The 22244-nt window shown below is 44.9% G+C and overlaps 1 protein-coding gene across 1 annotated transcript; it reads right to left on the minus strand.

The window, feature by feature from the left end:
• Window positions 1-13341: 13341 nt before the first annotated feature.
• On the minus strand, window positions 13342-19379 carry LOC106836214 (SPATA31 subfamily F member 3). Its single transcript, XM_070519669.1, has 5 exons — window positions 19236-19379; window positions 18701-18746; window positions 18106-18166; window positions 16959-17065; window positions 13342-13778 (listed from the first exon to the last, which is right to left on the minus strand). The coding sequence occupies exons 1-5, from the start codon at window positions 19377-19379 to the stop codon at window positions 13342-13344; spliced, it is 795 nt and encodes a 264-aa protein (XP_070375770.1).
• Window positions 19380-22244: the final 2865 nt, after the last annotated feature.

The raw sequence follows: 22244 nt of genomic DNA on the forward strand, positions 1-22244 counted from the left end.
CCACACGGGGGATCTTCTTCACCTACCAATGCTCGAAATGGTTGTATGGTAACACTCCTGGGGCCTATCCCATACATCATCACTCCTGAGGAAGCTGTGCACCAGTGGGCAGCCTAGCCAGTTCTTACCAGAAGTCTGCCCTGCCCCAAAGGGAGCTGACAACAGTTGTGCACCACACAGCTAGCCTCACTTGAAGCCCACCCCACCCACCAATGCAGAGGCACCTTGTACCCCAGGGAGCCACACCAGGGGCCTGCAGCAATTGTGTGCCCTAGACCTACCAGCCAATCACACAGGGGGCCCGACTCACTAGCAAAACTGCAGTAGTTGTGTGCTACCATATCTTGCAGCCATCATGGGAGTTTACCCCCTCAATAAAGTACCCATAGCAGCCACATGCAGCTGAGGCTCACCACCAGCTGGCCCAGGGGCTAATGTAGCCTACCTCTGTGCCCGCAGCAATAGCAACCCTACAGCTGCAGAAGCACTCATGCAGCCCACATAGGGGACAGCCCTAGTGCATATGATGGGGGTGATGAGAGGGGAGCATGCTGCTGAGTGCCATAAGGCCTCTCTTACATAAGACCACATTTCCAAGATTAGGAGACATAGCTGATATACCTAACACATAGGAATAAACACAGAGAAGTAGGCAAAATTAGGACACAAAAGAATATATTCCTAATAAGGGAACAGGACAAATCCTCATAAAAGGACCAAATGAAACAGAGGCAAACAACCTACCTGATAAAGAGTACAAACTAGTCATAAGGATGCTCACCGATCTTGGGAGAAGAATAGAAAATCACAGTGAGAACTTCAACAAAGAATTAGAAGATACAAAAAAGAACCAATCAGAGCTGAAGAGTACAATAATGGAAATGAAGAATTCTCTAGAGGGAATTAACAGCAGAGTAGATGATATAGAAGAACAGATCAGCAAGTGGGGCAAAAGAATAGAGGAAATCAAGCAGAACAGAAAAAAGAAAAAATTAAAAAGAACAAGGATAATATAAGGAGCCTCTGGGACAACATCAAGCATACGAACATCCGCATTATAGGTACTCTAGAAGGAGAAGAGAGAGACAAAAAGACAGAGAACTTTCTCGAAGAAGTAATAGCTGAAACTTCCCTAACCTGGTGAAGAAAACAGACATCCAGGTTCAGGAAACACAGAGTATCAAACAAGATGAACCCAAAGATCCCCACACCAAAACACAGTATAATTAAAATGTCAAGAATTAAAGATAAAGAGAGAATCCTAGAAGCTCAAGAGAAAGGCAGCAAGTTACATACAAGGAAAACCCATAAGGCCACTAGTTGACTTTTCAGCTGAAACCTTACAGGTTAGAAGGGAGTAGCACGATATACTCAAAGTCCTGAAAGGAAAAATCTATAGCCAAGACTACCCTACCAAGCAAGGTTATCATTCAGAATGGAAGGACAGATAAGAGCTTTCCAAACAAGCAAAAACTAGAGGAGTTCATCACCACTAAACTGGCCTTACAAGAAATATTAAAGGGAATTATTTAAGTGGAAAAGAAAAGACCACTAAAAGAAAATTATCAAAGAAAAATTAATACCGATAAAGGCAAATATACAGGAAAGGTAGTGGATCAACAACCTATAAGCTAGTATGAAAGTCAAAAGGTAAAAGTACTAAAATCGTCTATACCTATGATAAGAGGTTAAGGGATACACAAAAATAAAAGAGATAAAATATGATATAAAAACATCAAATGTGGGGGGGGGAGTAAAAATGTAAGGCTTTTAGTAAGAGGCCAAATTTAAGAGACCATAAACTTAATATAGATTGATATTTACATAGGTTATTATATGTGAACTTTGTGGTAACCACAAATCAAAAACCTATAATAAATACACAAAAATAATGAGAAGGCAACCCAAACATAAAACTAAAGAAAGCCATCAAGTCACATGTGAAAAAAGCAAGAGAAGGAGAAAGGAATAGAAAAGAATTACTAAAACATCCCCCAAAAAGTAACAAAATGGCAATATGTACATACTTATCAATATTTACTTTAGCTGCAAAGAGATTAAATGCTCCAATCAAAAGACATAAGGTAGTTGAATGGATTAGACAAACAAGACCTATATATATGTTGGGTACAAGACACACATTTCTGACCTAAAGACACTCACAAACTGAAAATGAAGGGATGGAAAACATATTCTATGCAAATAGAAGTGAAAAGAAAACTGAGGAAGCAATACTTCCTTCAGACAAAACAGACTTTAAAACATAAACTGTAACAAGAGACAAAGAAGGGCACTACATAATGATAAAGGGAACAATCCAACAAGATGATATGATACTTGGAATTATCTATGCACCCAACATAGGAGCACCTAAATATATAAAGCAAATATTAACAGACATAAAAGGAGAAATTGACAGTTACACAATAGTAGCAGGGAACTGTAACACTCCACTTACATCAAGAGAGAGACCATTCAGACAGGAGATCAATCAGGAAACATTGGCCTTAAGTGATGCATTAGACCATATGGACTTAACAGATAGATACAGAACATTCCATCTCCAAACTGCAGAATACACATTCTTTTCAACTGCATGTGGAATTTTCTCCAGGATAGATCATATATTAGGCCAAAAAACAAGTCTCAATAAATTTAAGAAGATTGAAATAATATCAAGCATCATTTCTGATCAGATTGATATGAACCTAGACGTCAACTACAAGAAGAAAACTCAGAGCCAGCCCTTATGACCTAGTGGTTAAAGTTTGGTGTTCTAACAATTTCAGCGGCCTGGGTTCAGTTCCCAGCTGCAGAACCACACCACTCATCTGTCAGTGGCCATGTTGTGGCAGTGGCTCACATAGAAGAACCAGAAGAACTTACAGCTAGAATATGCAGCTATGCACTCAGGCTCGGGGGATGGAAAAATAAAAGAGGGAGATTGGCAACAGATGTTAGCTCAGGGCAAAGCTTCCCCAGCGGAGAAGGAGAAGGAGAGCGAGATGGAGAAGGTGGAAAAGTCACAATACGTAGAGATTAAACAAAAATACTACTGAAGAACTATTGGATCAATGGAGAAATAAAAGTAGAAATAAAAAAGTACCTGGAGACAAACGAAAATGAAAATATGACCCACCAAAATCTATGGGATAGAGCAAAAGGAGTGCTAAGAGAGAAGTTCGTAGCCATAAAGCCCTCCTCAAGAAACAAGAGAAATCTCAAACAACCTAACAATGCACGAAAAGAAACTAGAAAAGAAGAACGAACAAAGCCCCAAATCAGTAGAATGAAGGGAATAATAACAATCAGAGCAGAAATGAAATAGAGACTAAAATAGAAAGGATCAATGAAACTAAGAGCTGGTTCTTTGAAAACACAACAAATTAATGAATCTTTAGCTAGATTCACCAAGAAAAAAGGAGACATTGCTCAAATAAATAAAATCAGAAACAAAAGAGGAGAAAGTATAATGGACATGACAGAAATGCAAAGGATTATAAGAGAATATTACATAAAACTATTCACCAACAAATTGCATAATCTAGAAGAAATGGGTAAATTCTTAGAATTATACAACCTCCCAAAACTGAATCAAGAAGAAATAGAGAATCTGTATAGACTGATCAGTAGTAAGGAGATTGAAAGAGTAATCAAAAACCTCCCAAAAACAAAAGTCCAAGACCAGATAGCTTCCCCAGTGAATTCTACCAAACATTCAAAAAAGGTTTAATACCTAAACTTCTTAAACTCTTCCAAAAAATTAAAGAGGAGGGAATACTTCCTAACTCATTCTACAAGGCTGATGTTACCTTCATACCAAAACCAGACAAGGTCAACACAAAAACAGAAAATTACAGGCCAATATCACTGATGAACATGGATACAAAAATCCTCAAAAAAATATTAGCAAATCAAATACAACAATACATTAAAGGATCATACACTATGATCAAGTAGGATTTCTTCCAGGGATGCAGGCATGGTTCAACATCCTCAAATAAATCAACACGATACTCCACATTAATAAAATGAAGGATAAACATTACATGATCATCTCAATAGATGCAGTGAAAGCATTGGACTAGATACAGCATCCTTTTATGATAAAAACTGTCAATAAAATGGGTACAGAAGGAAAGTACGTCAACATTATAAAGGCCTTACACAGCAAAGCCACAGATAACACCGTGCCCATTGTTGAAAAACTGAAAGCCACTCCTCTTCTGAGAACAACAAGACAAGGGGAGTCTCTCTCACACTCTCAATCAACATAGTATTGGAAGTCTAAGCCAGAGCAATTAGGCAACAAAAAGAATAAAATGTGTTCAAATTAGAGAGAAAGAAGTAAAATTCACTATTTGCAGGTAGCATGATTTTATATATAGAAAACCCTAAAGAATCCACACAAAACTATTAGAAATAATAAACAAACACAGTGAAGTTGCAGGGTACAAAATAAACATACAAAAATAAGTTGCATTTTTATACAGTAAGAACAAAATAGCAGAAAGAAAAATTAAGAATGCAATTCCATTTACAATCACAGCACAAAGAATAAGATATCTAGGAATAAAATAAATTTAACCAAAGAGGTGAAAGACCCATACACTGAAAACTAAAAAACATTATTGAGAGAAATCAAAGACACAAAGAAATAGAAAGATATTCTGTGCTCCTGGATTGGAAGAATTAACATAGTTAAAATGCCCATACTTCCTAAAGCGATCTACAGATTCAATGCAATCTCTATCAAAGTTCCAGTGATATTTTTCATGGAAATAGAATGAGGAATCCTAAAATTTATATGGAAAAACAGAATTACTCAAATAGTGAAAGCAATCCTGGGGAAAAAAACAAAGTTGGAGGTACCACACTCCCTGATTTCAATATACACTACAACGCTAGGTAATCAAAACACACATGGTACTGGCACAAAAACAGAGACACAGATCAATGGAACAGAATCATAAGCCCCAAAATAAAACCATATATTTATGGACAGCAAGTTTTGACAAAGGAGCCAAAAACATACAATGGAGAATGGAAAGTCTCTTTAATAAATGGTTTTGGGAAAACTGGACAGTCACATGCAAAAGAATGAAAGTAGACCATTATCTTACACCATGCACAAAAATTGACTCAAAATGGATTGAAGACTTGAATATAAGATCTGAAACCATAAAACTCCTAGAAGAAAACATACACAGTATGCTCTTTGACATCAGTCTTAGCAGTATCTTTTTGCATACGTCTCCTCAGGCAAGGGAAGCAAAAGAAAAAGTAAATAAATGGGACTATACCAAACTAAAAAATCTGCTGCATGGCAAAGGAAACCATCAACAAAATGAAAAGACAATCTACCAATTGGGAGAAGATATTAGCAAACCATATATCTGATAAGGGGTTAATATCCAAAATACATTAAAAATTCATACAACTCAATGACAAAACAACCAACGACCTGATTAAAACATGTGCAGAGGATCTGAAAAGACACTTTTCCAAAGAAGATATACAGATGGCAAACAGGCACGTGAAAAGATGTTCAACATTAGTAAGTATTAGAGAAATCAAAATTAACACCACAATGAGATATCACCTCATGCCTGTTGGAATGACTATCATTAAAAAGACAAGAAATAACAAGTGTTAGAGAGCATGTGGAGAAAAGGGAACCCACATACAATGCTGGTGGGAATGTAAACTGATGCAGCCATATGGAAAACTGTGTTAAAATTCCTCAAAAAATTAAAAATAGAACTACCATATAATCCAGCTATCCCACTTCTGAGTATTTTCTCAAAGGACACAAGAACACTAATTCAAAAAGATAGATGCACTCCTATGTTCATTGTAGCATTATTCACAATAGCCCAGAATTGGAAACAACCTAAGTGCCTATCGATGGATGAATGGATAAAGATGTGGTCTATATATAAAATGGAATACTACTCAGCCATAATAAATATGAAATATTACCATTTGTGACAACATTGATAGATCTTGTAAGTATTATGCTAAGTGAAATAAGTCAGATGGAGAAAGCCAAACACTGTGATTTCACTCATGTGGACTATAAAAAACACATAGATTCGGAGAGCAGATTGGTGCTTACCAGAGGGGAAAGGGGGTGGGGGGTGGGTGAAAGCGATAAAGGGGCACATGGGAATGGTGATGAATGGCAACTAGACTTTTGGTGGTGAATACGATGTAGTCTATACAGAAGTTGAAATATAATGTTGTACAGCTGATATGTATATAACCACTGTTACCTCAATAAAAAATAAACAAATTTTAAAAATTTTCACACCAATAGGGTTATGATTTCCCTAAGACAGAAATCATTTATTTGTCCTAAGGACACGATGGAAATTTAAAATTAAACAATAAATATAGCAAAAACTAAAGAAAAAGGAAATATATACATCATTATAAGCTTCAGGAAGGCAGGGCTTATGTCTATGTTGCTGACTCATGTCTATGCAATGCTTGAAGTATAGTAGGTACTGTATGTCATACTGTGGAATGACTCTGTGACACAAGGGGGAGAATGAATTGTGGAATTGTGAGAAGAAAAGAGGACTGTCCGTCTACTTGCTGTATTTAGAGGAAAATTTATAGGAAGCAACAGCTAATAAGAAAAGGAGGCCCATCACAGAGCTAGGAGAAATGGGCCAAGACCCTCAAGGAAAATCAAACCCTCTGGTTACTGCGGTGGGTCAAAGAACCCTGTCCTCTGAAAGGAGAAATTAGGGGGAGATAATATCTGGGTAAACACAGAATGCATTTAAAGGGACGAAGTGGATATATCTGCATTACAGGGGAGATAAATCCTAAACACAAAGAGTTTAGAAAAAAGCAGCAAACACATGACAAAAGAGTACTATGGTATGTTCTCATATTTATGCTTGTGTGTATATATGCATGTTTGCATTTGCATATACACACCAAAAGAATATACGGCAAACTCTTGGCAGTGGTTTTCTGTGGAAAATGATAGGATAATAAGGTGAAAATTGATTTTTATAAGCCAAAGGAAGTGTGTCTTAAAAAAAATCGGTTGTCAACCACCAGAAGACAAAAAACCCCATTCAAAAATGGGCAACAGACTTGAATAGACATTTCTCCAAAGAAGATATACAAATGGCCAATAAGCACATGAAAAGATGCTCAATATCATTAGCCATTAGAGAAATGCAAATCAAAACAACAATGAGATGTCATTTCACATGGTAGCCATCAGGATGGCTATTATTAAAAGAAAAGAAAAAAACGTGTTGGCAAGAATGTGGAAAAATTGGAATCCTTGCGCTTTGCTGGTGGGAATGTAAAATGGTGCAACTGCTGTGGAAAACAATCTGGCAGCAGTTCCTGTAAAAGTTAGACATAGAATCACCATATCATCCAGGAATTCCACTCCTAGGTATATACCCCAAAAGAACTGAAAGCGGGGACTCAAACAGATACTTGCATACCAACGTTCATAGCAGCATTTTTCACCATAGCCAAAAGGTGGAAACAACCCAAGTGTCCATCAACAAATGAATGGATAAACAAAATGTGATATATACATACAAGGGAGTATTACTCAGCCATGAAAAGAAGCTAAATTCTGATACATGCTACCACATGGATGAAACTTGAGCACATTATGCTAAGCAAAATAAGCCAGACACAAAGGACAAATACTGTATGATTCCACTTATATGAAGTACTTAAAATAGGGAAATTGATAGAGACAGAAAGTAGAATAGAACTTACAAGGTGTTAGAGTAAGATGGGGGAAATGGGAAGTTATTGTTTAACGGGCACAGTTTCTGTTTGGGTGGATGAAAAAGTTTTGGAAATAGTATACTGGTCAAAACCCACAGCATGTATAACACAGACTGAACCCTAATGTAACTATCAACTTTAGTTAATAATAATGTCTCAGTATTGGCTCATCAGTTGTAACAAATATACCACACTAAATGCCAAGATGTTAATTATAGGGGAAATTGTGCATGTGGCCAAGGGCAGGAAGGGGGTATATGGGAGCTCTATGTACTTGCTGCTCAATATTTCTGCAAACCTAAAACTTCCCTAAAAATAAAGTCTATTAATATTAAAAAATAAGACTAAAATATGAATATTTTTGTAACTTGGTTTTTTCACTATGTTCATACATTATTAACATCTTTCCAAGGATTCAGCCTGGACAGGCAGGGGCAAGCACAGGGTGGTGATGGGAAGGTTAGCCGAAATAGAGATGAGGCTGTGGAAGGAGGATGAGATTTAGAGGATGCAGGAATTTAGGGGCAGGGGATGTCTTACCAAAGACCCACAGAGGAGAGGGACTAGAGTTGGAGTGGACGAGCAGAGATAACTGAGCCCTTGAGGCTGAGCATCTCCAACAGGCTGGGAAATTCAACAGGGCAGGGAGTTACGGCTCATGCTCAAGGAGTCCCGGTCCCTCGCTGGAAGAGGCTGGCATGACAGGATTGAGCAAGAGCAAGATGAAGTCTCACACATTTGATTCCTGTGCCCAGCATATTCTATGACCTCCCTGCTAAGGTGGAGTGAGCAGGTGCAAAAAGTCAAACACTCGCGATGGTCAGTTGCCTGAAATTTCCTTGATAGAAATCTGCTGGGGCAGGTAGGAGCCTGTGAGGGACCATGGGAAGGACCTGCTCCGCCTAAGACAGGATGTGTGCACATTAACCTTGGCTTCCCGCCTCATCCTCCTGTGACCCATCTGAGTCACATTCCTTCTCCAGGACATCCTCCTACGTGGCTCCTGCCTAACTTCTACCAAGCAGGAAGATGTACCTGTCACAAGACCTCCTGTGATTCTTGAGGGTGCTTTAGAAGACACCTGGAGGGTGTTGGCTTAGCAGGCCTGGGCCTTGTGCCTCCTTTCCCTAGAGGCCACAAGAGGGGCTGGGCCCCATCCCTTAAGCACAGAGTCACCATTCAGAGGAGGGACACATTCACGCTTCTTCCCACCATAGCTTTTCTGCATTGTGCTGGCAGTGGACACTTTGTGATAAGTATTGGGGTTTATCAGAGGAAGAAAGTCCTGTCCTCACCTTCTTCTGCTCTGATGGGATGTTGAGTTATCCTGGATTTCCATAGGAATCAGGGCAGGGCATCCCACGGTCCCCTATACCACATCATAAGGAAGCTACAGCCCTTCTTGCAGTTCCTCCAGCTCTTGGCTCCTCTGTGGTAGGTCAGAAGGTGGGAATGCAGAGGTGCCACCTTCTGAGACATGAGGTGTTGATAACAGAGGTCCATCCATCCACTCAGGGCCTTCTTTGTCTTTCTGCCTCCCAGTCCTCACCTCCCACCCCCAAACACCCTGGTCTCTGAACACTAGGATGCCACACCTGCCTTCTTTCTGCATTGCTGGCTCCATCCTCTTCCTCATGCTTTGTGCATCTACAGCTTTCTCTGTGATCTCTCCCACTGCTCCAGTGTTCCAAGAACACATTCAACCACCTTTTTATGTCAGTTGGCCACTGACTCCTTAGGCCCTAATAGAAACTTGCCATGGTAACTTCCAGAATCTCTCTCTTCCTCTGGCTTTCCAGCTTTGGTACTCCACACCCTTCTCCCAGCCCTGGCCATGGTCCCTTCTCACCTCCTCAATCACCCATCTGGGTCTTTTCCCACGCTCTCTTACATGTGAGAGAAACCTTTCTTCTCCTGATATACAAAGTCTTACCTCATTAATGTTTCCTTCTATTTACCACCAGCAAAGCAACTGTGCTTTTTCCAAGGCTAACTATTGGGGCATTCACTCCCACTCCCTGACCCCTATACCACCAAGTTGCTCAGCAGTTCTCTTGTGCCCTCCAACATTATCATTATCCCTCTCAACCGGATCTTTCCCAGTGACATCCAACATGCCATGTCTTCCATCTATTAAAAACCTTCTGAATCCCACTTCCCCCTCCAGATATTTCCTCATTTTTCTGCACCTCTGTGGACATAAATCCTGGAAGGAATTGATTATACTTGCTCTCACCAATTGATGTCCTGCCATTCTCTCTTGAATCCACTCCAGTCATGCCTCCACCTCCATCATTCACCTGAGTCTCTTCTTCTCAAGGCCATAAGTGATCTCTGTGTTGCTTAATCTCTGGTCAACTCCGAGTCCTCATCTTACTTGATCAATTCACAACTTTTCATGCAGTTGCTCACTTTCTCCTTGCAATACTTTCCTCTCTCGGCTTCCAGTATACCACACTTTTCCGGTTTTCCTCTTAACTCATTGGCTACTACTTCTCAGTCTCCTTTGCTTATGAGTTCCTCCTTTTCTTCCCACTTTCTTGACGTTGAAGAGTCCCAGAGCCCAGTTCTTAGATCTCTCCATTTACACTTATTCCCTTGATGATCTAACTAGTCTCATGGTTTTATATACATCTATCATCTGTCTGTCTATTTATCCATCTATGATCTACAGCTAAGACCTACCCTGAGCACCATCAGGCTTCTGTATTGAGAATAGACTGTTGCAGGTATGGTCTCAGGAAGAAGGGGAAAGATTGGTTATGATACTATTGCTGTAATCAGAGCAGCAGAGGAGGTGGGAAGTGGTCGTATTCCAGATTCATTCTGAAGGTAGAGACGACAGGATTTACAGATGGATTGGAGTGAACTGTTAGAAACAAAAGTCAAGGATGACACCAATGTTTTTGATCTGAAAAACTGGCAAGAGAGGTGCCATTAACTGATATGGGAAATACTGCAATTGGAGCAGGTTTAGTATGTGTGATTGGGGGGTGGGGAGGCGGGCAGAGGAGGGAATCAGGAGTTTACTTTTGAGATGAATATTGGACATCCGAGTGTATATTTTTACTAGGTAGTTTGGGCATGTGACACTGTCTACCCCATGAGATCATAACCTCCATGGAGACGAGTCTTGGTGACTATTGTGTCTGGCATTCTTCCTAGAACACAGTAAGTACTCAGATATTTTAATTGTTGAGTGCAAGATGCCTCTCAAGGTCATTTTTATTGCGACCCTTTATGTGATCCTCCTCATCAGCTGAGTACTTCTTCCTGCAGCAGGACCCACACAGCACAGGACTCATCACACTGTTGTAATAATTTATCTGCCTCCACAGCCCAGTCTCATGGTTCATAGTTTTAAATATATCCGTCTATCTATCTATCTATCTTTCTATCTATCTATCTATCTATCATCTATCTACCTATCATCTATGTATATCTATTTATCTAGCTGTCTGTTTGCCTCCCTAAAGCCTGGATTTCCTGAACTCCAGGGTCATATGCCCAAATTGTCTAATCAACATATACACTTGTATGTCCAATATCCATCTCTAACTGTACAGAAGTGACTTCCTGATTATCCCACCACCACCCAGTCACATATACCACTCTATTCCAGTCATAGGATTTCTCATAGCGGTTCATGGCCACTCCATCTTCCCAGTTGTTTAGGCCAAAAACCTGGTGTCATCCTTGATTTCTTTTTACTCCAACTATCCACATCCAATCTATCAATAAGTCCTGTTATCTCTAACTTCAGAATGATTCCAGCATCTAATCACTTCTATCTCCTCTACTGCTACCATTGCTGGAGTAACCTCATAACTAATATCCTTGCTTCTACCCAAGTCTATACCCCCAATACTCTGTTATTAGCACCACAGCCTAAGTGATCCTTTTAAAACATAATTCATATCTAAGCAGACCCTCAAATACCTCCTAGTTTACTCAAAGGAAGAGTTAACATCTTTCAATGACCTTCTGGGCCTCACCCCATCTGGCCCCTTTACTGCTCTGACCTCATCCTCTGTGACATTCTCCCCTGATTACTTGGCATCAGGCTCACTGTCCTTGTTCCTTGGAATAGGCTCGGCATGCTCCAGCCTCCAGACATCTGCATTAGCTATAATTTCTGACTGGAATGCTCTTCCTTAGTCATCTGTGTGGTTTGCCCTCTCACCTCCCACTAGTCCATGCTCATGCATTAATTTCTTAGTCAGACCTGCCCTGGACTCCCTGCTTAAAACTGCACCCCACCTAAGTCTTCCCCAAACCTCTTACCCAGGTTTCTTGCATACATTTGGTCACCTTCTACAGACTATATTTTTACTATGCTTTTTTAATCTCCTTTCCTAGTGCACCATCAACCTAAGCTCCTTGGGGACAGGTTTTTTCCTCTTTTGTTCACTGCTGTCTTCCCATTGTCTACACCAGTGCCTGGCATGTAGTAGGTGCTCAATATTAGTTGAAAGAATGGAAAAGGGATGAGTGAATGCCATCCATTCTCCAGCGTGGCAATGCCATTCTTATCCCTCAAACATTTCAAACTCAGTCTACATATCAACTCTTCCAGGAAAATTGCCATGAACACCACCCCAAATTAGGTGACGTGCCTTCCTTTGCATTCCATCTACTTTTTCTAACCAGCTCTTTCACATTGCTTTCAGTGATTTTTGACTTGACTGTTGACTCCATGGTTCCACAAGCTCCATGGAAATGAGTCCCTGTCCCATAGGGACACTATGGTGTCCCTAGTGTCTACATAGTTTCTGGAAGACAATAGGTATTCGAGTATTTGAATTGTTAATTGTTGAATGCAAGACTCAGCTGAAAGGCGTTTATATTGTGACCCTTTTGGAGACCTTCTCATCAACTGAGCTTCATTGTAGGAGGCATTTATTCCACGCAGCTGAAAGGCAATGGGGGTTGAACGGGTGGCAGGGCTCCAGCAGGCTCCCAGATGGGTTACCCCTTAAAGAGCTAATCAGTGACAACAGGGCGCAGAGAGGGGAGATGCTCTCCTTTGCTTCTGACATCTGTCATATTCTCCGTGTGCTTTGGATAAACACAAAGCATCTCAAGGATGGAGCCCCGTGACACTCCTCTAAAACCTTCCCTCCAGACTGTGGGCACATAGAGAAGCTATTGATGAATTGTGCCTGTGGGCCAGGAATGCACTGGGTTCCTGGCCACTCCCTCTGTACTATCATCATGCCCACATTGCTCCTCTGAAGCTTCCTTTTCATGGGAAGCCATGAAAGAATTCAAGCCTGACCTTTACCCTCAATGCGCCTTAGACAAGGGTCTTCCTTCTCAAGCCCCTTGATCCACAGTCCAGGGTGGGGCTGAAAGAGTTGTGTGGAATCTGGCCCATCTGAAATGTGGGGTTAACCTCCTATACCACATGAGAAGTACTGCCTCCCTCCTCCACCCTCTCCATCACGTATCACATTGAAAATAAGGAGGCACAAACAGGCAGTTCTTTGCTCAGGGGTATAAAGTATATTTGGACAGGGTCCTGCATCACCTGCACATTAATGGAAATAATGATGACAGTCTTTTTCAGGGGGATGCAGAGGTTTGGGAACCTCTGAACTGTTTTTCCCTGGAATGGGAATTCTCCTTGTATAGACCAGTGCCTTCTGCTGAGGTGAAAGTTGAGACCTGGGATGGATTTTCTGGTTGAGTGGCATAAGTCAGCTGAGGATGGTGCTTGGAGCTGCTGTGAAAGGCACAGGAACCAGGAGTGGCTGGACTGAAGGAAGTAGGGGCATCGAAGAAGGTCATGCCCTCCTCCTCTGCTGTCTTCTCCAACTTAGCTCCCCTCACCGGGTCTTTGGTGGGAGGTGCACTCTTCAAAACCTTTTTTGTTGTGGTTTTGGCCACCGTCTCGTTCTTAGAGAGGAGAATGTGTTCCTCAGGCCCTTGACCTTTCATCTCGGGGTTAATCCAGTGTGGAATGTACATCATCTTATTTCCCAAGCCAGCTTCTGCAGCTTCTGGAAGGGTGAGGCACTTGTGAGTATGAGCTGCCTTTACCAGACCCTGCGGCTCTTGGCCCTAGAAAGTGTGACCCTACAAATTTTGGACCTAAACAGTTTGGATCTGAAAAATGTGGCCCCTTCAAATGCTGGACTTGCAAAATCTGGCCCAGCAAATGATGGAGTAAGTTGGTCCTGTAAGGTCTGGTCCTTTAAGCTCTGGGCACTCCAGACTTGGCATTCTCAGGAATCCTTGTTTGGGTGAGGTCATTTAGCTTGCTCTAACAGCCTTGCACACCATTCTTATCTGGTCCTTTTGTCCCAAGGAATCCTGGAGGATGCTCTAGGAGCTCAAGGTGAGGGAGAAGCTGGTAAAGGTGCTGACAGGGAGCAGTAAGCTGAAAGGATAGAGATGGTGGCTCTATAGATCCAGACAGATCCTTGCTAGTCCCTGCTCACTCAAGGCAACCATCTTGGCCAAACTAAAATTCTACCAGGGAAAGATCCTGGAGATACATTTGGGAAGTCAGGGGCTCTGGAGGTTCTTCTTAGAAGTGTCCCTCCTGGCCCCTGACCTTGGAGAGGAGATGCTCTCTGCTTGAGGAGAGCCTCAGCACGGCGTCTCCTTCTCTGTGATTCTCTGCTGCTCTGAGTTTCCCTGGGTCCTCTGTTTTCTCTGCTGGGGTAGGGGTTGTCCTCACCCTTTCAGAGGCCTGGGGCTCAGGGGTCCAGGGCTCCTCCAGGATGGGGTTGCTCTCACTGGTCTCCAGCTGTACACAAAGCACCTGGGCCTCTGTTGTGTCCCCACTGGGTTGTGAGCCCCTGAAGGCCCAGGGGGCAGAACCGAGAGGATTGCTCTGGAACTAGCTCTCTTTTGGTTCTGCTGCACTGCCTTAGTTTAACTGCAAGCTCCTCTTTAAGGTGGACTTTTCTGGGGCACATGGGATGCCTGGTGGGATGGGGAGTTCCTGCAGCAATGTTTTCCCTTGGTTGCTTAGACTCCTAGGCACAGATATTCCATGGGACAGCCACACTTTGTTCCCAGGACTCCTTAATCTTTATGAGACATCCTAAATGTATCCCCAACAATTTCTTTTTCAGCTAAAAATTAATTTGGCCGAGATGGATGTCTTGAGTGCATAGGGGCGAGCAGAATCTGTCTGACTCTCTAGAGACACCACCCCCACTGACCTGTGCTTCAGTCTGCACCACTTGTGCACCATCTGCACAAGTCTCATTGGCATCTTGAAAGCCTGGCCCAGGATGTAGACATTGCTATTTAGATGAGATTGAGCCAGAGGCTCTGATGGGCCACAACAGGCCCACGCACCATCTCTGTGAGGCAGATCCAGGCCATGGCCTTGGAAAGAGCCACATAGTAAAGAGCCAGCAGCCCTGACAGGAAGGCCAAAACTTGTCTCCAGTTTCTCAGCGACTCCCTGGGAGAGCACCCAGGCAGGTGCTGATCAGGGCAAGCAGTGATAGCATCTGGTGAGGCTTGCTGCTTCTGCTCAAGCCCTCTCAGTGTTCAGGGTGTCAATTCCTGATCCATGGAGGGGTAATTGCTTCCTCCACATCTAGGGGCTTACTTTCCAGGGTGCAAGGGACCCAAGTTGCTGCCAGGGCCCCTGGAATGCTGCAGACCCAGTGATTTGCATCCCAACAGATGCAGATATGGGCAGGGACAATGCCCTAGTAGATCTTCCCACATCTGTAGTCGATGTGGCTCTGCATGGCCTAGGAGAGCAACTGTGGACTGGCCCTGCTGCCACAGGGGATCAGAACTCGTCACTGTCTCACTGGTCTCTGGGCCTGCAGGCCAGGAGACACTCACACTGGTTGGTGTGCTGCCCTGGGGCAGACGCTGAAGCTCAGCAGGGGATAGGAGGAACTGGATGGCCTGCTGGATCTTCTGGGGCCACCCCAGCATGGTGAATCAGCCTGCTAATCAACCCCTTCTGAGGGTGGAACCCAGCAGCTTTGGGCATGCTCCAGGGAGACACGACCTCCTTCTCGAGGACTGAAATGGGCTTCCCCAAACAGGTGGGTCCCTGGATCCCAGGGAACAGGCTGCAACATGTCTCCTGGTTCTCTGCATCTACAGAGATCTTGGAGCACCAGCTGGCAAGCCCCATCGAAGCTGGAGCTGCCTCTGCAGCAGGTGCTACTCCAACACTTCACCCTTGGTCAGAGCAGGAAATGGGACATTGATAGGGCTTGTTGAGAGTCAGCTGGAGAAGCTCAAATTCAGGAATGTGGGAAGAAGGTAGGCTAACTGAGGTGGAGGAAATTTCATACAGTATGGAATGAAGAAGAAATCAGTGAAGGAAAGGGACTGGGGCTCCCCTTGGTGCAGAGATCTCCAGGGGCGGGCCAGGGATTCACCCTGCAGGAAAGAGGAACCATAGAAAGGTAGCTGTGTTTCTGCTGCAGATGGCACACCAAGGCCCAGCGGGTCCCCCAGGCAATGGACAGAGGCCACTTAGAGACTGAAAGGTGGTCTACAGTAGAGCCAGAGCCATGCAGTTTGGGACTTGCTTGCAGTGGGACTTGTTCTGGGTCCAGAGTGGATCCTTCAGAAACCCAGAGAGTTTGAGTAACTGGCTGACCTCCCATGAGCCCCAGGTCAGGGACACAAAAGCCCATCTTTCAACAGAGGCCTAAGAGGTGCCATTCATGATGAAAGAAATGATGGTTTTCCCCTCAGGCATGGAAAATATTTGGGGCATGTGACATAAGCTGCCATGGGAGCTCTTCCATAGATCTTGGGAGCCCTCTGGTGTAGAAATGCATGCATTTGTATACCTGCCCTTAAAGATACCTCAGGGCGTTGGGGACATAGGAACAGCAGGTGAAGGGAGTGCAAGGCCATGGGGGCTTTGAGGGTCTTGAGCTCTGGGTTCAGGGAAAGAAAGGGACTCAGGTATTCAAGGGCTGCTGACCTGGTTTCTCCAGCACACATTCGGAGTTGCTCTTCCTCTTGCTCTGCTGCTTCACAGGAGTCCCAGGCTTCTCAAGGCTTGAAGAAGACAGAGCTCCCCTGTCCCAGGACACATCTGGCACTTGAGATCCCTGCCCCAGGTCCCAATGTGGTGAACCCTGACTCTGTTCAAAAGAGAGATGAGACGTGGACAAAATCTCTGGGCAAGAGGAGCCCTGTGATGGCCCCGATGATGTGGGGGAGATCAGGGTTCTCACCCACCAGCAACTGCTGGATCTCCAGAGCCACAGCATTGCAGATGGGGCACGAGGGGTCTTCACACAGCAACCGCCGCACACTTCCCTCCTCAGGAAGCCAGCCCTGGCTGGGAAGGGAAACACGGCAACCATTTTTTCCTGATGGAGTGACATCGGCGTCTTTGGAAGAGTATGCCCTGGAGACTGGCCCTGTCCTCCCCCGGTCCTGTAAGCCCTGGGGTCTGCACCCCCTGGGGTTTACCCACCTACTTTTCTTCCTAGGACAGTGCCATTTGGCAAGTCATGGTGGGCTGGGCAGAGGTTCTGGGGCTCGTGGGGCAGGATCTCAGACAACCCATGGGCGCACAGGGCCATGAGAGACTGGGGGGTGGGGTGAGTTCACTGCTGACCTGTGTTGAGAAGCTGAACCAGGAGAAGGGAACAAGGCAGATAGGGGGGCTGATGGCCAGGTGATGGGGCATCACCAGGTCCATCACCAGGTGGAACCTGGAGTCAGTCTCATTTGGGGCTAAGGAGGCCACAGCCTGGTGTTCAGTATTTTCAAACTGTGGGAAATGAGGTCCTTTTGGGAACTCTGCCTTCCGGGGACTATGGGGTGTCCCTGCTGCTGTCCTCAGCATCTCCTGGGAGCCAATCCCATTGTCTAGAGATCTTAAGAAGAGGGTAAGATGACAGGCTCCTGTCTGAGGGCTGTCCCAGGAACTGGCGCCCCCGAGGCCAGCACCAGAGGAGGTAAGATCGGTAGAGTCCAGCCAGACTCCAAGGGGTCTGCTCTTGAAAGGGCACAGCTGCAAAGAGAACATGACAATGATGACGCATTCATGCACTTATTTATCATTCTCTTGACGGGATAACTTGTCTTGTGGCTGAGTGCAAACCCATGTAGGGTCTTTTACAAATTACGCACTAGTGAAATCCTGAATCCCAGGACCACTGTGAGCCCAACCCAGGACAGAACTGGAGACTCTTCCCTCCTGAGACATCTGACCCCCTCTGCTCCGGGACCCTCTCGACTGGTGCTACAGCCTCCGCTGTGTCTGGCTCCCTCCCAGCCATGATCCTTCTCCTCATCCCTGCCTCTGACCAAGCAGAGAAATCATCGCAGGCAAGGCTGGGAGCTGGGAGACGGCAGAGAGCAAGAGATTACCTTTTCATAAGAGAGAGCAGCTCCATCGGCCTCTCAGCTTCTTCCCTGGAAAGTCTCCCAGCTGAGAAACCAGGAAACAGTGTTACATGGAATCCGGGAGAACTCAGGGACGTACTAGAGGAAGCTGACAGCCTTCGAATGAGAGGAGACTGGAAACGCCAACAGTCAGTGCTCTAAGGCATGACTGCAGACGACTTCACCGGTTATGACGCGCTGTTCCGGCCCTAATCTCCTCCGATCTTCACAACCACACTGTGAGTGAGGCAGGAGCCTCAGACACCCATTTCATGGATGACAAGGCTGAGGGATGAAGTGACTTCCACAGGGTCATAAAATGAGTAAATGACCACAATTAAGGATTTGTGCCCTACTTCCTAATTTCTCGCTCCTGGGGGGTAAGGTGGGGAATTTGGGAACATTCCCAGCCTCTGATCTCCCACCCAAGAAAGTCTTCCGGGAGAATTTGTCAACTTGGGGGGTCAGAGCCTTCAGTGGTGACAGTGCCGGGCTCCCGGCACCAGCGGTCATAGAAGGACCAGATCCAAGGGACCCTCGCCCACAGGCAGGGGAGTCAGGGCAGAGACCGGGACTTTACCTCGTGACGTTCTTTCTTGGCCCCTTTGTTTGAGTCTCCGGTGACACTTGAAGACAAAAAAGTTAGTGCGTGAAGCTGGGGCACCCTTTTCTTTTCATGTCTAAAACGAGACACAACCCTCAAATATTTCCCAAACTACTTCTGTGTTCCAATTTTCTACATTCTCCCACCTTTGTTTTCCCTACTCTGCCTTTTCCACCCCTTCATTTCCTTTCTCTTCTTATTTCTGATTCATTTCGAGGCTCCCGATACCTCCACCCCCATTCCCTGAACAAGTTCTGCGGGGAGATCAGAATCAGATAGGAGCAAAAGGGGAACAGATGAACGGATGGGTGGTCTAGCAGACGAAGAAAGTTAGCCACTCACAGCCCTCAATGTCTACCAGCCAGAAGGAGGAGCCATATTTGGAGCTGTTCTGCGATCCAGTGAGGAAACCCCCATAAAAAAGCAGGGGGTAAGGGTAACAAGAGAAAGTGAGGGGATAAATCTTGTTTGAGGTTTAATTAGTTCAGTCATAGTCGTAGTGTTTCCCTACCTGGGAACAGCTCCTGGTAGGTCCCAATCTTAATTCTCGGTGTCTCTTTTTCACCTGCCACATAATTAATGCAATAATGATGATGGAGCCGTAAGTGTATAAGGGACGCCCAGCATCCCACAGAACAAAGGTGGGGCTCAGCATAATCTAAGCCTCACTAGCCATCCTCTCCCTAGGCTTTCAGGGTCTTGGAACCTAATGACTCCACATTCTAGACTTTGTCATCCCTGCCTCACAGAGGATGGAACCAGAGTACCAGACTGAGCACAAAGCCCTCCTGTTTCCCAGGACACGCACAGCATCACCGACCTTTATCTGTCCAGGAAAGCTCATGTGACTCGGTGTTAAGATGAGGGTGACTGGTTGTCTGCATGGGTTGCAGAGCCTGGGCCTAAAGGTGCCAAGGTCACAGGCAGCATACACTCTTTCATGTCTCTCTAGTCCCTTTACCCTGATGGTTCAGCTGTCTCCTTAAGACCATAGTCTGGCATCTACCCCCAGATAACTGAGTCTTTATGAACACTGCATGCCCTATAAGAGAGAGAGTGGCTAGGCCAGAGGAACTCCATGACCTACATCACCTGTGCTGGGAAGGTAACTAAGACACACACAAGAGGATGGGGCACACGTTGTCTTGTGAAGTCTTAGGAAGTGGGGGTTCTGACGTCACAGGTAGTAAGGTGGGCAGTATCAAGAGGTTCAGGAAGAAGACCACGTCTGATGTGGGAAGGAAGGGACACAGCTGCTGTCCTCTTAAATAGCTTCCTGAGAGTTAAATAAGGACTCCTTTCAGCCTGTGGTCAAGCTTGAGACAGGTGAGAAGAAACGTAAACAATGCCTTCCATGGAGGCCCAAGATGAGGCTCACTTCTGAAGCTGGATTTTCCAGAACAGCCTCTACAGATCTTAGAGCATCCTGTCCACCCATGGAGATGGGTTATTGGTGAGGCTTTTGATTACGGGCCACAAACTTGTGGCTCTTCAGTTGAACACACCGTGGTTGCAATGTTTGGCTGAGCGTTTTATGAAAATCTGAATTTGAGCACCTTTAGGCAGGGAAAGCTTTTTTCTGTTCAACCTCAGTACCCATCGCTCCTGTGTCCACTGATCCACATGTTAATGTTAACTTCATGGCCCCATCGACACTGTGATTTGCCTCCAACACTCCAGGACTTTGGGTTTTCCTTAAGAAGTTCTTGCCCTGATCAGAGTGGTCCCACAGCCCCAAAATTCTTAGGCTCAAAATCTCTAAAGAGGCTACTTGGTCCTTCCCCCAGCATCCAGTCCACCACTGAACAGCTGTGGCGAGCATTCAGTCTGTGCTCACCCCTGAGCTGGGCAGGGTCAAAGGCACAAAGACATTTGAGTCATGTTACCTGCCTGCTCTTAAGACACTTAAAAATCTAGTTTCAAAGACAAGACTAATTCACATGAATCAAGAACAAACCTTCCCAGGGGATGGGGAACAAAGGGGTAGGGAGCTATTACTTAATGGGTACAGAGTTTCTCTTTGGGATGATGAAAATTTCTGAAAATGGATAGTGGTAATGGTTGCACAACATTGTGAATGTAGTTAATGACAATGAAATGTACACTTAAAAATGGTCAAAACAGTAAATTCTATGTTAAGTATATTTTACCACAATTTAAAAAACAAAAGGCCCAAAAATCCAGTCATTAGCATGAGGGATTTTTTACTAGCTAGAAGGTAGAATATTGTGAAAATGATTTGACAAAGATACGGATTAGTGAATGTTTTTCTTAGATGTCCTTAAATAGAGACTAAAATAAAACCAAACAGGTCCTTACATTTAAGATCATTTAAGAAGAGTCTCACTCTGAAGACGGGACGAATTGGAGACAGTTCAACACGTTTCCTGAACTTGCAACTTCCGTAATACGGGAATGAGATGACTCTTTCAGCCAAAGAGCACTGAATGACAGGTTAACAAAAATCAGTTAAAAAGCAGCTCACAGCAGCTTCTTAGAGGCAGGTCAAGATATCCACAGAGCAGCTTGAATCCTTCGTTACTTCTGTTGTTCCTACCCTCCCTGCCCCCGCCACCTGCAGCTGCTGCTGCAACAGTTCTGATTCCCATGAGCCTGACCCAGTGGGCCTGCACGGTGCTTGGTGTCCTCCTCCCCTGGGCTGTGACACTATGATGTCTTTCTCATAGGTCCAGCATCAGGCGTTGAGCGTTCGGCCATCCCCAGAACCTTAGGGTGGGACTGTCTCCCTCACCAGTGGGATGAAGAGGAGGTGAGCAGAACATGGCATCTCCTACCCCACCAGCTCCTGCTTCCTGCAGCTGCTGCTGCCCTCTATGCCACTGCCGCAGCTCGCAGTCTCCCATTAGCCTGACCTCCTGCCCAGGCCAAGCCATCAAGTTCTGCAGACATCGTGCCTGCTCCAGCCAGTGCACTATTTACCTCACAGGTTACCCACAGTCACCAAGAGGATGACACGAAGCCGTCAGAACCTTCTGCTGCAAACTTCTCTCTAGCCACTCACGCAGCCCTGCCTCAGAGCTGGGGAGTTAGAGCGAAGGACAATCTTACGCCCTCCTGCAGAGCAGGCCTTGAGTACAGGCTTGTTACTGGTTTGGTTCTCACTGATGGAGGGTGCTCATGTGGATGGGACGGCGGGACCAGTGTCTTCCTAAACAAGGGCACATTCATGTCGTGAACACACTGTCTGTCACTGTTAACCATGTGGCCTGGATCCTCCCATTTGTCCTTCCTGATTCATGGTTTACAGCGAACAGCAAACAGGGAAGAGAAGGACCTAGAAAGCCTCCGTGGACTCTGGAGAGCTACACAACTATAAAGGGCTCACATCCATTTATTTCTAGGAAACTCGCTAAAGCCAGACCCTGCTTCCATGACAACACCACCGCGCCAGAATTACCGTAATGGAGTTTCTTCAGGAAACTGTTCACAGTTGCTGATTCATGTGTACCGTGGGTCACCTCACACCCCCACAAAGGAAAATCCCCACACACATGCCACT

This window comes from Equus asinus, chromosome 10 (genome assembly GCF_041296235.1).
Source record: "Equus asinus isolate D_3611 breed Donkey chromosome 10, EquAss-T2T_v2, whole genome shotgun sequence".
NCBI classification, from domain to species: domain Eukaryota; kingdom Metazoa; phylum Chordata; class Mammalia; order Perissodactyla; family Equidae; genus Equus; species Equus asinus.

What these genes read in the sequence shown, in the direction of transcription:
- LOC106836214 (XM_070519669.1), bottom strand. Translation starts at nt 19,379, where the DNA reads ATGCTGAGCCCCACCTTTGTTCTGTGGGATGCTGGGCGTCCCTTATAC. An exon ending in CCAAGAAAGAACGTCACGAG is followed by an intron (nt 18,167 to 18,700) that starts GTAAAGTCCCGG and finishes CTGGTTTCTCAG; the next exon opens with CTGGGAGACTTTCCAGGGAA. An exon ending in GATCCAGCAGTTGCTGGTGG is followed by an intron (nt 13,779 to 16,958) that starts GTGAGAACCCTG and finishes TCACCCTTCCAG; the next exon opens with AAGCTGCAGAAGCTGGCTTG.